General features: G+C 39.1%; 1 protein-coding gene across 1 annotated transcript; it reads left to right on the forward strand.

The window, feature by feature from the left end:
• Positions 1-9,002: 9,002 nt before the first annotated feature.
• Positions 9,003-15,988, forward strand: slc39a4 (solute carrier family 39 member 4). The gene is made up of 12 exons (XM_039820706.1): positions 9,003-9,302; positions 11,053-11,379; positions 12,086-12,287; positions 12,583-12,734; positions 12,867-13,050; positions 13,360-13,532; positions 13,625-13,822; positions 14,314-14,418; positions 14,836-14,890; positions 15,004-15,156; positions 15,243-15,430; positions 15,526-15,988. Exons 1-12 carry the CDS (start codon positions 9,102-9,104, stop codon positions 15,652-15,654), a joined length of 2,067 nt encoding a protein of 688 aa, XP_039676640.1. The 5' UTR covers positions 9,003-9,101; the 3' UTR covers positions 15,655-15,988.
• The last annotated feature ends 694 nt before the right edge of the window (positions 15,989-16,682 follow it).

Consider the following 16,682-nt stretch of genomic DNA (forward strand, 5'->3'; position numbering starts at 1 on the left):
TCCGCCTACTCCAGGTAGGGAATGAGTCCTTACCCCAAGTGAAGGAGTTCAAGTACCTTGGGGTCTTGTTCGCGAGTGAGGGGACAATGGAGCGGGAGATTGGTCGGAGAATTGGAGCAGCGGGTGCGGTATTACATTCAATCTATCGCACCGCTGTGACGAAAAGAGAGCTGGGCCAAAAGGCAAAGCTCTCCATCTACCGGTCAATTTTCGTTCCTACCCTCACCTATGGTCGTGAAAGAGCCAGGTGAGGTGGTTCGGGCATCTGGTAAGGATGCCCCCTGGGCGCCTCCCTAGGGAGGTGTGCCAGGCACGTCCAGCTGGGAGGAGGCCTCGGGGAAGACCCAGGACTAGGTGGAGGGATTATATCTCCAACCTGGCCTGGGAACGCCTCGGAATCCCCCAGTTGGAGCTGGTTAATGTGGCTCGGGAAAGGGAAGTTTGGGGTCCCCTGCTGGAGCTGCTGCCCCCACGACCCGACACCGGATAAGCGGACGAAGATGGATGGATGGATGGATGGATGGATAATTCATAATATTGTAGATAGAAAAAAGTCATAAAAAGGTCATAGTATAGTATGTCGAAACAATTCATAAAAAAGTTATAGTATACTATGTCGAAAAAAGTCATAAAAAAGTCATAGTATAGAATGTCGAAAAAAGTCATAAAAAAGTCATAATGTAGTATGTCGAAAAAAAAGTCAAAGATGAAGGGCCGCAGGTCAGACCTGAAACGGCGGCCACTGCTTCGAGGACTGAGCTTCTGTATGGGAACACGCTCTAAGAGGTGAGCTACCCAGGTATGTAGTACAATGTAGTACTAAGAACTCATAGTATGATATGACAATAAAAGCAGACCTGAAAGTAACATGATCTAAGCCTGAACACACAAAGGAAAGGGTTCTTGATTTTAGAGTTTCTTGGTTAATTACAAACAAAAATGATTTACAAGACAGGTACCCAAATTCACAGAAACAAATATTTGTTGCTGTTTTTCATAATCAAAACTGCCAGGAGAGCTGTTTTTATTATGAAATGTTCACTCTGTAAAATGACTCAACCTCCCACCGGTGTCAGCAGCGACACAGGTTTTATGTCAATAAACATTCAATCAGGACTGAATCTCTCCTCTGGGTGTTATGATTTTCATAATCCTGGATTAATATTGAATCTTTTTCTTCCTCCTCTTCTCTCTCTGCAGATCATTGTAAGCTTCAGAGTCTCCTGGAAGCGTGATTTCAGAGTTCAGAGACACACACACACACCCTTATACAGTACTGTTACATGCACCAGAAGCATGAAATCAAAGTTCATGTTGCAGTTTTTCCACTTTAAGTATTTTCTCTGTGGACCTGCAGCTTTTTGAATCAGTTTAAGCCTTGGTGATTATAGAATCAGACAGATAATTTCACTGTGAATGATAGATAAGATAATATTAAAACCTGGAACAAAGTTTATCGCAATGAAACCTTAAAAGTTGTGTCTTCACCGACATAGGAGTAATAACAATCAATTAAAGAGAATCATTTCATTAGGGAATGCAGCCAGTGTCATGCTTAATTCAGAAAAGTTTGAAGTATGATCGTGAATAATTTTTTCCAGGGGGAAGCTCAACATTTTTAGAGGTTTAAATGTCGCCATCTGAAAGCCATATTATTTTGCCTTTGCCTTTGCAGCTATTTAGGCTAATGGCTGTCTGTCCTCATTACTTCTTGTCCGAGGCCGGGGCTAAAGGCTGGTGTAATGAGGCAAACCAGAGCTTTCATTTTTCTTTGTGCCTCTGCAGTGCTCACACCTCAGCCTATGTTCAATACAAGGTAGAAGGGATTCTCTACTTACTTATTTACATACTGTTGACACCCTTTTCTCTTTGTGGCGTCATGTGATTACAATGTTGTATTTCTTCAGAGGTGTAAAGTTAAACTGGAAGCAAATTATTCCTCTAACTCCTTGATCACCGTGATGTAGAGTTTGTCAAAAGATCCTGACATTTTTCTGCCATTGAAACATGGATAATATTTTAGTTTTCGGTCCAATAATGACTAATTGTTGATGCAGTAAAAACATTGATTAACCATATAACACTACAGCAAGCTAACAGCCAAATATACAAAACGTGTACAGTTTACTGCAAGTGAAGCCCTAAAAGGTGTATAAAGCTTTTGGGGCTCCAAAGGGAGCTGTGAGAAATCTGATACATTACCTCAAGTAATGTCCCCTGAGTCAGCATCGATTGGGGCTGAAGACTGAAAGTTTGAATCTCAGACTGAACTGTCGGCGGTCAAGTTGCATTGTGGGTAATGTAGGCGCCTGATTTTGACAAGGAAAAAGAATGTGTGGAATAAAAAAGACGAGTTCTGCTGCATCAATTTTGATCCTTCTTCCAAAATAATACCCATCATTGGTCAACAACGTTATAGGAGTGAAATGCTAAATTGGTGGAGTACAAATCCATCTTGACATGACATCAAGCCATGTCTAGATACAATTGCTAAACTATGATTGGACAATGGCTGTCCTTGGGAGGGGTTAAGCAAATGTTTTCATCGTCCCTAATTTTGCTGTTTCTGGGTTCAATCCCCTATTACATATGTTCATATATGTAGCATTAGCAAAAAATGTTTTGTGGAAAACATAATGCCATTTTCCACATATCGGCAGTGATCTGGAGATAGTAGTCTGTGTTTTTCCTCAGGTTGTGTTAGCCTAGCTTAGCATAAAGACTGATAGCAGGTGGAAACAGCTAGCTGGGCTCTGTCAAAAGGAAATGTGCTTAAAAAGCCTACCAGCCACTCTTAAGCTAGTTTATTTACACAATGTACCTTATCTTGTTTGATTAATCCATATACATGAACAGGAGTGTAAAAACATGAACTATCCACATTCCCTTTCTCTGTTTCTCTTTTTTTTTCTTCCCATCCCCACCCCGTTTCATTTTCTGTTCCTTTTTTACTCCATTTATTCACTCATTTGTTTCTTTTTTCTTTCAATCTGCCACCATTCCTCTCCGTCTTTCTCTCATTTCCCAGTTCACTGAGTTAAATATGGGAAAACCAAACCAATCAGGCCATGACATGGTTATTATTTTTAAGTACTGATTTTTTTTAATTCTCTCTTTAATTCTCTCTTTCTTCTCTCTCTCTCTCTCTCCCTCTCTCTCTCTCTCTAACTCTCTCTCTCTCTAACTCTCTCACACTCACTCTCTCTCTCTCTCCCTCTGTCTCTCTCCATCATTACCATTAGTCCTCTTCTTCCCTTCCTCCACCTCTTTTTATTCTCTCTCTTTCTCAATCAGTATTTTGTCCATCTACTAAGATTAAAAAATTGCAATACTGTAAGATTTTTTAAACCATGAATTAATAATCATTAACATTTGACCAATATTTGACCAATGTGTGTGTGTGTGTGTGTGTGTGTGTGTGTGTGTGTGTGTGTGTGTGTGTGTGTGTGTGTGTGTGTGTGTGTGTGTGCGCGTGCCTTATGGAGGATTCCCAGAAGAAGCCTAAGAACGTCCATAAAAAATCCTGAATACATGTAGACTGCACAAACTTGTGTATTATGCTAATCATGCTCAAACTGTGCAAAGTCACTTACCTTATCCAGGGATTGAATTCCTGTTGAGCTCATTTAAAGCAAGCAGTTAGTATTTATAATGTGTAATATCGTCAGCGGGGATAGCTGACTGCAACTTTTGGACAAATGATGCAGCAGCACAAATGAGACAAATATGTATATTTTATCTCTCTTGAAGGCAAACATTTAAATGATCAAGATGAGTCAGCTACTGATGAATCCTTCATAGAAAAATATGTGGATGATGACAGTGTTGTAACCATTCGTTGTTTGCATTGGATACATTTCATGTTATGAGCATTGTTTTATGTAAGCTTGCATAATTCATTTTACCATCTGTTTAACATATTATTATGATAGGCTTACTGTATGTTTTTCTGTATATTCTTATGTTTTTTGTATCTTGTGTGTTCAAATCAGTGTGAGTTCTGTGTATGGCTGCAAGACACATTTCAAGTTAAAGTTGGAGTTTTTTAGTCATTCATAATAATAATAATAATAATTCAGTCAGACAACTCACATTTATAAATATTTATTATAACAGCAGAACATTGTGTTTGGTGGTCAGACTCCGACCTAATCACTCCAAGCAGTTTGATTTATATGAGCTATTGGGGAACGATGATAAAGTAGCTTCCCCCTGGCCGGAGGCAGGCAGCGACACAGGTACAGGGCATTAGCAGCACTGACAAGGCAGAGGTGGGGAAATTGTGCAGCTTAAATACACCGCCAAATTGAGGGGGTGTGTTTGGTAAATGATACGGGTAGTGAGGCATGTCACTTGTGCGTACAGCAATGCAGCTCGAGTTGACTGCCTGAACTAGCTCGCAGGCCTCGCCCCATTAATAATAATAATAATAATAAAGTATACAATTAAAATCTCTTTTAACAGCTTATTGGTGTCAGTTTTTTCTGCAACAAAATACCATCAGTCTCATGTGTGATATCCATGTGGTACAATTTACCCAAAGTTATGTTACTTGGGATGCCCTCCTTCAGCCTGCATGCACCAACATGTGTGACACCGAGAAAGTAACTGTCAAACATTCAGATCCCACAGGACAGCAGTTATATAACTTGCCCGGTCATTTTCAGGACACTGACAATTAAGCGGTGTACCAACCCTTTAATTAGATATAGGAAGAAATAGAAAAATTAACTCAATCAATGAACGCTAAAGAGCACCGAAATACCAATTAAAGAGAGTGAGATTGTTTTTATTATCTTTTAGTCAGGCATGTGAGGGTTAATACAGTAAATTAATAAATTTATGGATGCCATAGGTAGTATAATTATCTGAAATGACCTGAGTGTCCATGCATGTAGGACATACCTTCCTTTCAAACTCTCTCCCTCTAAATCTCACTGTTTTTACTTTCTCTTTCATCCTCTCCTTCTCTCTTCTGGACAGAAACACCTCAATAACTCTCTCATTATTTTAATGTCCCTCTTCTCTGATTCTTCAGGCAAATTTACCTTGACCACTTTCTTTATCACACCTCTATCTCTGGACTTTAAGACATGTGTAAAAATAAGTTAAGACTGAGAGCTCTTTTTTAATCTAGGAAACAGCAGTTGACTAAAAACAGCGTAACAAGGTCCATTGAGTAGCTGCTCGTTAGCTTTCAATCACAGTTTCACTTCTCTGAGCACTTTAAGGACTTCATGTCTGTGTTGGGTTAAAAGTGGAAATTGAAATTCAACAATAGTTGGCAAAAACAATCTCACAAGAAGGTAAAGCTGGCGTCTTAACAAAAGATAAAGTAACGCATTCTATGAAGAAAACGTTCTCAGTTTAAAGAAGTCGTTGCTCCAAATATAAAATGTGATGATTCCAGGTCTGCAACAAGTGCTGATTGAGTCTGGTTTATCCAGTAAAATTGAGTTATTACACTGTGGAGTTTTAAAGACATGCTCATTACAGTATCAGGCAGGGAAACACAGACAGTCATATTAAATGAACCAGAAACTTAAAGTCAGAATATGTTGGCGTCTGCTGCTTGGATTTTGACAATTTCAAATCTGACTCTGAAACTCTATTGAAAACTAAAACTAACAAAGGGAAAAGCGGCCGCCCTGCTGCTCAGTGTCAGGACAGTTATTATGTAGCCATGATGGGTTTGAATCAATCAACACTGTGCCTTCTATTCTACAGTACCTCTAAATCTTACATCTGAATGACTAAATGAATGAATTACTGTAAAAAGAGAGAGAGAGAGAGAGAGAGAGAGATGGGGAAGAGATCAGGATTAGATCTGGGAAAAATCCTTCTTTCTTTTCCCTTATTTCTCCCGATCTTTTCACTCCAAAAATGTGCAGCTCTGTAGGAAATTGTCTTGGAAGATTATCGGTGTGTGTGTGTGTGTGTGTGTGTGTGTGTGTGTGTGTGTGTGTGTGTGTGTGTGTGTGTGTGTGTGTGTGTGTGTGTGTGTGTGTGTGTGTGTGTGTGGATTACCAATGTTTGGTATTTATTTCCAGAGCTACAGAAAGCTCTGTGTGACTTTTTCACAACAGGGGGTCTCGCTTCAATCACATGCCCCCTGTGTGTGTGTGTGTGTGTGTGTGTGTGTGTGTGTGTGTGTGTGTGTGTGTGTGTGTGTGTGTGTGTGTGTGTGTGTGTGTTGTCCAGGGAACATATAACTGGATTAGCCATCATGCTTTTATTTCTGTAATGGAAACATCAGCCTCAGAAAGAAAGTAGGGCCAAGGGCAGACAGTGAGTGTGTTCAAGACAGTGGGAGAGAGACAGAGAAAGACAGGCAGACAGACACAGTGTTGGACTTGATGAATGTGTGTATTGAGAACATCTACAGGTTTGCATGACAGACCCTGTAACAGAGAGTGACATAACAATAGGGGGGTGTAAAAACAGGTCACTGGACAGTGTGCGTTTTGTCTCAAAGATTAGCAGTGCATGGGTCAGTGTGTGTGTGTGTGTGTGTGTGTGTGTGTGTGTGTGTGTGTGTGTGTGTGTGTGTGTGTGTGCGTGCGCGCGTGCATGCGTGCATGCGTGCGTGCATGCGTGTGTGTGTGGCAAGGGCAGATGTCCGGGGTCCCATGCCATAAGGCAGCGTGTGTGTGTGTGTGTTTCTGTGTGTTGCTGTCTGTTCATGTGTGTGAAGTGATGTGCAGCCAATCAACTCAATATCCTTCCCTTCAGTGGTTTGTGAGGCCGACAGCGAGCGACTGTTGACATGATTTCAGTTCAGACATGAAGCAACAGCAGAGAAAGTCAGAATCATTGACTCTCATCACATCCAGATAAGAACAAACAAAACAATACTAAACTAACAACAGCTATGGATTTGGACATTTGTTGAGACAAGGAAATTAACCGGTGGGTCAATCGTGTAGGCATATAAACAGAGCAAATCTTGACAATTGTCTGAGTAGAACTGTTGCTGTTGCTTGTCATTTTGGTCAATCAGCTAAATGACTCCAAAACTAAAAGTAGAACTTCCCATTAGAAATGAATCTAAGAAAAGCAAAAACATCACTCCTTTGTTTCTAAATTAACAGCCATTCATTTTGAAATCTCAAATCACACAGTAAATCATACAAATAAAGCAAGTGTTATTAATTACACTCAAGCAATAATCAAAATAGTTTGCTCAAACATAAAGTTAACTGCTAACCTCTGTTATAAACCTAAAAAATTAAACCACATTTAAATACCAGTTCAGATCGGTCCTATCAGAAGGACTGCAGCTCAGATGAATTATTTGCTGTGATTATACACAGAGTAGCTGCACCACCTGGTGGTTACATAATGCAGAGAACACACACACACACACACACACAGACACAGACACAGACACACAAACACACGAAGAAAGAAACACAAGAAAATGCAAAAATGCAAACTTGATCTTTCATCATTGCATTGTATTATCTATATTATTGTATTCTCTTTCAAGACCCTTCTTCAGTGTTTTTCTGTTGAGGTCAGGTTGATGCAGGTTGTGTGTGGTGGACATGTTGAAGCAGACTATAGTACAGTACACACAACGTCATGATGTTAAAATGTCATGACTTTTAACCTATGACAGTATTTTTCTTCCTGTTTGACACTCTGTAAGGTTTTCATTAAGAGAGAGTACAACAATATTTTCAATCACGCTGTAACAACAGATTCATAGTGTTTAACTATTTGTCCTGTCAGTCAGTGTTTTAAGATTGTCAAGCTCTGTACTGATACTCATGTATAGATACAAAGTGTTGAAACAAACAGGGACAAAGTCGAATGTTGATGGACTGTAGCAGTACTCACAGCTTTAGCTTAAATTTATAAGGCTAAACCTTGTCTACACTTACCTAATGTTGAAGAGCACTCATCTATGAAGTCTATAAACTAGTGATTTCTCCATGCCACCGAACAAGCACTTACATTCTTTACAAGAGACAATAAAACCTCTGTCCTTTTGTCTTCATAGCTGACATTTCAGTCACTTCACCTTCGAGAAAGTTATTTCCCTTAAATCGTCGCCATTAAAAATGGAGAAAAGTTGTCAAGTTGGTCAAGCAATGTTTGTGACAGATCATTTTTAAAGAAGTCATCATTTTACAAGGAACTGTACAGAGTGATGGACAAATTTGAAATAATGTATTCATGTTTGAAGCACCTTGGTGTTTAATGACTAACAGCATCATCGTTTGTCTGTTTAGCTGTCTGCAGGCCTAAGAAGATGATGTCAGCTTCATTCATTTGGACCAAGATGTCCACATACTTTTGGTGGTTTACATGTAAAAGATTGCCTAACGTCACATCCAGGATGCTTTCAGAGGCAATGCCTTATTCCCATTTTAACTTAATCTCTGAGTTCATAAAACATTTTCTCTAAGTGTTACCAGACTCTCTTAAAAAATAAATTGTGTCTGACATGTCTAACATTGAAATATTTGGGCACTGAGTTTGGAGGTGCTGTAATTATAAAGCAGGTTTTGGTAAATCTTTAAGGTTTGTAAGCTTTCTTAACCATCTACTCCGCCAAAACATCAGAATTTAACATTCATTCAAACTTCGGTCAGTGAGTAAGTTTACATGGAACATAAAATGGTTATTCATATTCATATCCCTGTTCACATGATCATATCAGTGTCCAGGATTCAGATAAGGTGTACATGGCGTAGTATCTGGTTTCTATCGGAGTATTTTCCAGCTTGCATAAAGTTTCTCAAAACCGGAATAAGGGCTAACTGAAAATTTGAGCTTTTTAGTTCATATAGTAGGAGCAAATCAATCTTGTAATCTGATCGCCTACATTCAAGGTGTGTTGTAGAGGCCTTCCTCTACTTTAATAAGACAGGTATAGGACAGTACATGCCACGTCTCAGCCAATCACAATCCAGGTCCAGTTAACGCGCAGCCTTGTGGTTTTAAACTGATAACAGCTATGAGCTGAGCTCTATAGCTCAATGTGTCTGTAGAAATACCTTTGGGCTGTATCAGTCTCTAACGGCCTATTTTGTACATTTTCTTTTTACTTTAATCCATTCTTATGAAAATTAGTTTTTAAACAAAGTTGTAAGATGTTTTTCTCCGCGCTGCTAATTCTTGCCAGTTGGGGTTTGCTCGGTTCTGTTTCGGGGTCTCCCGCTATGGAGGAAGTGTACGCGGCTGTGCTCAGCGTCGTGTCTCCTGGACAGCAGTATCTGACCCGGGAGTCCCTCGGCTCCGTCTTTAATACACTGGAGAAACGTGTGCAGTGCGGTGAAGTGTCGTGTGAAAAGGTAAGTTTTATTAGGCTTAACTCCGCAGCCAGGTAAGAGAGCCAGGTGACTGACTGCAGGTGCAGCGGAGAGAGGTCGAGGTCCAAAAGTGATTAACTGAAGGCCTAACTTGTTAAACTGGATTTCTTCTTGTTATTCTCCTTATTATTTATAATAATAATTATACGTAATAACATCAACAATAATGATAATAATAACTTTATTTGTATAACACCTTTCATCTTTCATAGCCCATATAAAATGCAGCTCCAAGCTTTACAGTATGAAACACAATAGAGAAAAGACATATAGACAAGATAAATAAGTTCATAACAATAAAATAAAAGACACTAAATTAAAAAGCCAAAGAAATGAAATTATTAAAGTTTTTTCAAGTAGCCTACTTATTTATATTTTGGTTCATTTTATTGTATTTTTGAAAATGATGGATAAAGTTTGTGCTGTAGTATGTACGTCAACTGAGAATCCAATAAATAAATAAGGAATGGCAATATAAAAATATAAAAACGAACAACATTAACTAAATGCCTGCCTGAATAGACATATAATCTCAATGGGAAAAGTTCTATTTTAGCTTTAGCTAGTCATAATCAGACTAAATGTGTTTGGTATTTAATGACTAAACAAAATGATTACTCTATCAAACATTTGATGCTAGACTAGTTCATCTACTGATTAGGGCACTTTTGCAGGCAAAAGTATCAGTACGACTGAGAGTGAAGTCCCTGAACTTGCAACATGTCAGCGATAATCTTCATAAATGGACAATGCATGGCTGATAAGAATCAACTCAGGTGGCTGCTGATAAATAAAATGGACAAAAATACAATAGCTTGGATTATAACACACTTTAATTGTTCCTAATAAAGAACTGAATTAAATGAAGCAGGGCAAGTTGAGTAATATAACTTGTTAGTGTTAATGAGTAAAACCTTCATGAGGTTCAATAAACTAATAAACCACATTTGACCTAGAGTGAAAGTCTATAATGTCATGTCTGGTGTCAATGAGTTCAACAGTTGGACCTTGTGATTTAACAGTTTTGTTTCCTGTTTTGACAGTTTAGGGGTCAAGGGTCAATTCACCTCAATCACAGAAATGCATTTTCTCCCTTACCATCCTAGTGGTATTTAGCCACGCAGATAGTTTTGATTTTATGTGCATGTTCTGAGATATCAATCTGCTAATGCTGCCATTCTAATACAACTGAATTACATCTAATTTGTATTCCTTAAAACATAAAAAAAGAAACCTTTATAAAATACATCCAAGTTTTCATAGAGACTATTTCTTCAATTAAAAGTAGTTTCAGAATAAACTTCACAGTGAAGTCTCTGGATTATAAAGACAGAGAAACTAAGAAACATGGGTAAAGCAAAAACATCAGAGATAAGTAAGCCTGCCAAATAACATATGGCAAAATACAATTAGAGGTAAGTGAGGCACACCTGGGTCAGATGTTGAACATTTGTTAAAGTTGTACATATTTCAAACTCTTAATTATCTTAATTATATCTGGGTCAGATTGTTGTCAGCATAAATAGTATCTTGATTTATATTGTAGCCTACTTCTAATCTGAAAAAGTTGTTTTGCATAGAAGGCAATAAAAGCAGCTGATAGCCATAATTATTATACTACAGGTTGCTGTTAATGCAATGTGCATATTTATTTTTCTAATCTACCCTTGGGTTTGGTTGAATTGACCAATAAAGTGATATGAGATCTGAATGTGTTTTACTCTGTGCGTAGTGTGATCTAGCAGATGCCGTTAACCAGCTGATCAAGAATCACTCCACCCATGGAGAGGATGAAACTGGAAAAGGCAGAAAACATGTAACCATCAGCGGGTCTCAGTTCACTGCTCTCGCTGCCGGATGCGTCCTGTACCTATCAACCCCTGGCCTGGTCTGCACCGCGGTGAGGCAGGGGAGATGGGGAGAGGAGGTTGAACGTTTCCTACATGAAATCACACATCAGGAGCAGCACCAGGACCATGACAACGAGCACATACACGTTCATGGGTTGAAGGTGCTGCTTAAAAAGCTCCACGACCACTACAAGCCCTCAGAAATTGAGGTAAACATAAGACTACAACAACAAGTATTTTTTAGTAGACCGAACCTAAAAAAGTACTGTTTAGTGTTCATTCATCTGTGGTTGATGGCCCCTCCCAAGAGACATTAAACATTACTGCTACACAAAAACTACTCAAATATTTACTTTTTTACTTACTCAAGTTAAACTATTTGGAAAGGAAACATGCACGAGTATGGCATAGTTGTATTCAATTATCTGGGAAACCTTTCAATCCTGCTTTTCTACTGAATTGAAATATCCCTCAGGAAGAGTGCTGATCAAAATGACAGCTCTGTGATTTCCTGACAACAGTATCGTAATTGAATTTGGGCTGCAACAATTGATTAATCTGCAAAAAACATCAGAAAATAGTAAATAATTACCATACATTTATGTAAAGTCTAAGGTAACATCATCAAATTGCTTGTTCTGACCATCCAACAATCCAAAACCTAAATATATAGAATTTACAATCACATAAAGGCAAACAAAAGCATAACATTTTTACAATTGAGAAACTGGAACTGTTAAAACATGATTTAAACAATTAATCAATCATCAAAATGATTGTCGGTTATTTTTCTGTTGATCAACTAATCAATGAATTGACAATTTCAGCTCTATATTGAGTCAGTAGGTAAAACTCTCTTTTGGTTATACCCATGCCTTTTTTGTCCTTTCTCTCTCTTATCACTATGGTAACCAGAGCTGTGTAACAGCCAGTGACATCATGGCAGAGGTCAACGCATCATCAGCAGAACAGAGACAGGAAGTGGGTGCAGTTTTGGGCCGTGTCCTGTATCACGCCTTGCAAGGTCACTGCTTCATTAGCCACTCACTGCCTGAGGAGAGCTTCTTCCTGGACTTCATCATTGACCGTCTGGGGTCAGAGAACTTCACTGTCGGGGGTAAATGTCCTTTCAGAAACGCAGAAAAACACAGATACATGCATAGATAGAGAGTCATCACTCAAAGACTCTGTAAACTTAGGTTTAACCACTTAGAAAACTAAAATTGCAAGATCTATTATACACATAGGTATTTTTGTATTCACAAACTTACACACCTTGTGGTTATTTTCTTTCTATTAACATAAGGAAAAGTTAGTCATATTAGAAGGAAAGGTTAGTCATATTATCAACTAAAACCAGTTGAATCCTGGAGTTCTTTTGCTGAGGTGCAGGTTGTATCTGTGTTGTGTAGATTTGGAGGCTTTCATGAGGAGTCTCAACCTCGGACCTGACCACGAACATGACAACCAACACCAGGACGAACACTCTCACTATCACGATCATAGTGGTTTCAGACGGAGGAAGAGGAGCGTGGGGCATGAAGGAAACACCACCTGGGATCGGGTACATATTGCATGTTAAATGAGCAGAAAAATGCAAGTCCGTAGTGGTTGTGGTGAACACGTACAGCACAGCTGACAGTTTATTACAGCACCCAAGTCTTACCAGACAGTTTGTGCTCATATGTTTCACCAGTTCTGTTTCTCAGCTGAAGAGCTGGTCCTGATCTACGGTCTGGCAGACAACAGCTCTGCCTCCTCTGTCCTGGGTCGGACCGACTTGGCTCGGCTCAGCCCTGCACTCCTCCAGCAGATTCTGAGCGGAGCGTGTGCAGACATCACAGAACCACCAACACCAGATGGGCTCACCAAGGCTGAGAGTAAGTGACCGTTCTGAAAGAGCCACAGGGAACCTGCCTCCACCTCTTATTGAAAATATGGCAGGTGATGTTGCACTTGAAAGTACCCTCAGGTTGTAACTGTGTAAGCATGTAACCTTATAAAATAAAATAAAATTCTGATTCACAAGCTTCTAAGTCAGAAGGTTTTGTGGTAATAAAGGCTTACTTTACATTCATATTTCTTTTTTCTTTTGTTGCAAAATATTAATAAAGGTGTCCAGATATCTCTTTCAAAGATAGTCTATCTGTTCTTGACCCTCCTTTTTCTGTTCTTTCTTTCTCCTGTAGGATACCTCTATGCAACCATTGCCAATATTGTAATAACACTGGCGTCCATGTTTGGCATTGTGGTTCTGCTGTGTACCTCCTGCACCAATGTGTTTCAGTTGTGTATCCAGTTTTGCATCAGCCTGGCTGTAGGTTCACTGACTGGAGATGCCTTACTGCACCTAATACCCATGGTGAGCGAACACTTTTAAAGCTGCAACAAAACATTCTTTTTTTTATACTAGAGCTGAAAGACAATCATGGTGATTTTTGTTGCGGTGTCCAGTTTCTAGGTTTACATGTGCACTCAGACAACACCAGCAGCCAATCGCAGCATGGTCAACAGGAAGAAATTCCAGACTATATTTACAAGATCTTGGTATTGATTGCTGGGATCTACTACTTTTATCTGATGGAAACAATCTTCTCTCTCATCGTATATAAAGATAAAGATAATCATCACCATCATCAACATCATCATGGGGTAAGAGAAAAAAATACCATACCAATATGAAGAATATAAATATAGACTCACCATTTTGACTTTAAAAAAACAGCTTTTGAAAACATGGGAACCTAGTAGGAGCTTGTCCTTTTATTTTTACACCTAAATCTGGCAAGGAAAAGTCGGCTTTAAATCATGTCAAATTATTAATGTAATACAAAAAAGTTTACCCAGAAATAAAACCAGTAATTTACAAGTACAAAATCTTTGACTGTATCTGCATCTGTACAGGATCTCGTTTTCCAAAATGTACAGCAGCGTTCAATTATTACATTCTGACAAAGAAATGTCTAAAATGATTTTATTTGTATTGTCTGTATTGCCTCTAGGTGAATTTTACAATCTTATTCCTGCCCAACATACCACTCTGTTCTTTACATTCTCAAATCCTACTTCTTACTCATGACCTTTCCTTTTGCCCCAACCTTCAGGCTAAGGTTACTCATTGTTTTGTCTCTTTCTCTCTTTAGGAAGAATCAGAGCCTCATCACTGTGACCATGGGAGGGTTTTAGAGATGTATCAACAGGAGAGGAAACAAAAAGACATGTCACAGTCAACTTCAAAAGCAGAACTGGTTAGAAACATACATTAACACTTGAATGTTTGAGGTGGAACACTAATCAAAATGCAGGCAAATGCTTTTCTGTGAAGCCTCTTGGAATCCATTAAATCTCTGTAAACAAAGTGTCTACTACTGCTAATACTATTACCTGTTAACATGGCTGTAAGCTGCCTCCATGTGTGAGAAACCCTTAGCTGCTCCAGCTAGAACTAAGCAAAATCTTGAAACCGTAAAGATACAGAGACAAACACAATATGTCAATATTATGTTTCCTGTTTTATGATTCTGTGCTGGTGTCATTTCACCTTTCACTCTTTTTACATGTATGTTTTACCTGTATGGTTAATGTTTTTAATGCACTGTAAGGCAACCTAAAATAACATGTTTTATTATTATTATTGAATGTTTAATATAATATGTATGTTTCAGGTTGGCTATGAAGACCATAAGACATCTCTTTCAGGGTTGAAAGAGCGCACCAGAGGTGAGTAAAACATTTTCCAGCACAAAAATAAGCATGCTATCATTGAATTGTGAGGATAGTGCTAATCATGGTGGCTAGTCCACCACTAACTAATACTTTGTCTGCCTTTACAGAACAGCGTCTGCTGCCTTATATGATAACTATCGGTGACGGGATCCACAACTTTGCAGATGGCTTAGCGATGGGCGCAGCTTTCTCCCTGTCATGGAAGTCTGGTCTGGCCACCTCACTAGCTGTCCTCTGCCATGAAATACCACATGAACTGGGTAAAGAACACACACACACACACACGTTTGATCATTTTCCATTAAAGAGTTCTTAACAAAACCCTGTTGCTCTTTCTTCTCTCCAGGTGATTTTGCCATTTTGCTCCACAGTGGTGTGTCTGTCCGCAAGGCGTTGCTTTTAAACCTTGGCAGTGCCATGACTTCGTTCATCGGCCTGTACATCGCTCTGGCTGTAGCTACTGACCTCGCCACCAAACAGTGGATAGCTGCCATTACTGCAGGACTCTTCCTGTACGTGGGGCTGGCTGACATGGTGAGCATTTGCGTTTACAGAACTATTTACCAGACAATACAAACTGTAGCTGATATTAAAATGGAAACATGTATCTCTCGTCTTTCTCTTTTCAGCTCCCCACCATGGTCCACATCAGCAACAAGAGACCCTGGCTGATGTTTCTGCTGCAGAACGTCGGCCTTCTGAGCGGGTGGAGTATTCTGTTGGTGCTGTCAATTTATGAAGAGAGAATCAGCTTTTAAAACATGGACATCGGTCTGTTCAGTGGGTTAATCCTACTTCTGGTATAATCTATGCAGATTGTAAAATCTTATTCAGTCACAAGACCTGGGGCCTCATGTATAAACGTTGCGTACGCACGAAAAGCTTGCGTATGCTGGTTTTCACGGACACTTTGTGATGTATAAACAATTAACTTGACGTGAGAATGTGCGGGCCGTCACGCAAACTGTTGAGCAGTCGTGAGAATGTGCGGGCCGTCCGCAAAGCCTTTTCTGGCTCTGTAACGTGGCGAATTCTAACTGAAAAGTGCCGAAAATCACCACACATTACAAAATAAAGTTTCCACTACAGTTACTGGCATACGTTTGTGACGTTGTCTATGAAAAAACATAATTATATCCGCTGATATTCCATAAATGTTTGATCATATTATGTGGAAAATGTTTCACATCGTTCACACTATCAACTGTTTAATTCGCAGGCTACTTAATCTCTGTTAAACATGAGCAGGGCCGGATTGGGACTCATTTTCAGCCCTGGATTTTCATGCCTTAGACCGGCCCACTTTACTTCACGAATGACTATATTAAAAAAATGTAATCAAAACCTTAGTATATAAGTTTGCAATAGCGCCCTGTTCTCTACATCCTTGTAATTCGGTGTATTTTGTAAAATATCACTATTTCCAAGTTGCTTCACAATGTAGATTTATTAGAAAAGTTAACATCTTAACAACAACCCAATGATGTTGAACAATATCAGAATCTGTTTCTGTGCAAATAAGTAATCACAGATTAAATAAAGAACAAGATACATTGTATTGCACTTTCTAATGACATCTATTTTTTCCTTTGAATATTTCATACAACTTTCATAATGGGTCACAAGTAATATTTGGGCATAAAAAGTGATTATATTGTAGCTAATCTGATCATGTTTGCTTGTTCACACACTGTGATACAACAGCTTACAGTAGATGTGCCATCCACACTGACAGCAGCTATCCCTAATGCACACTACTGGCTCTGCTTCTGACACTAAATCACAT

Source organism: Perca fluviatilis, chromosome 13 (assembly GCF_010015445.1).
Source record: "Perca fluviatilis chromosome 13, GENO_Pfluv_1.0, whole genome shotgun sequence".
In the NCBI taxonomy this organism is placed as follows: domain Eukaryota; kingdom Metazoa; phylum Chordata; class Actinopteri; order Perciformes; family Percidae; genus Perca; species Perca fluviatilis.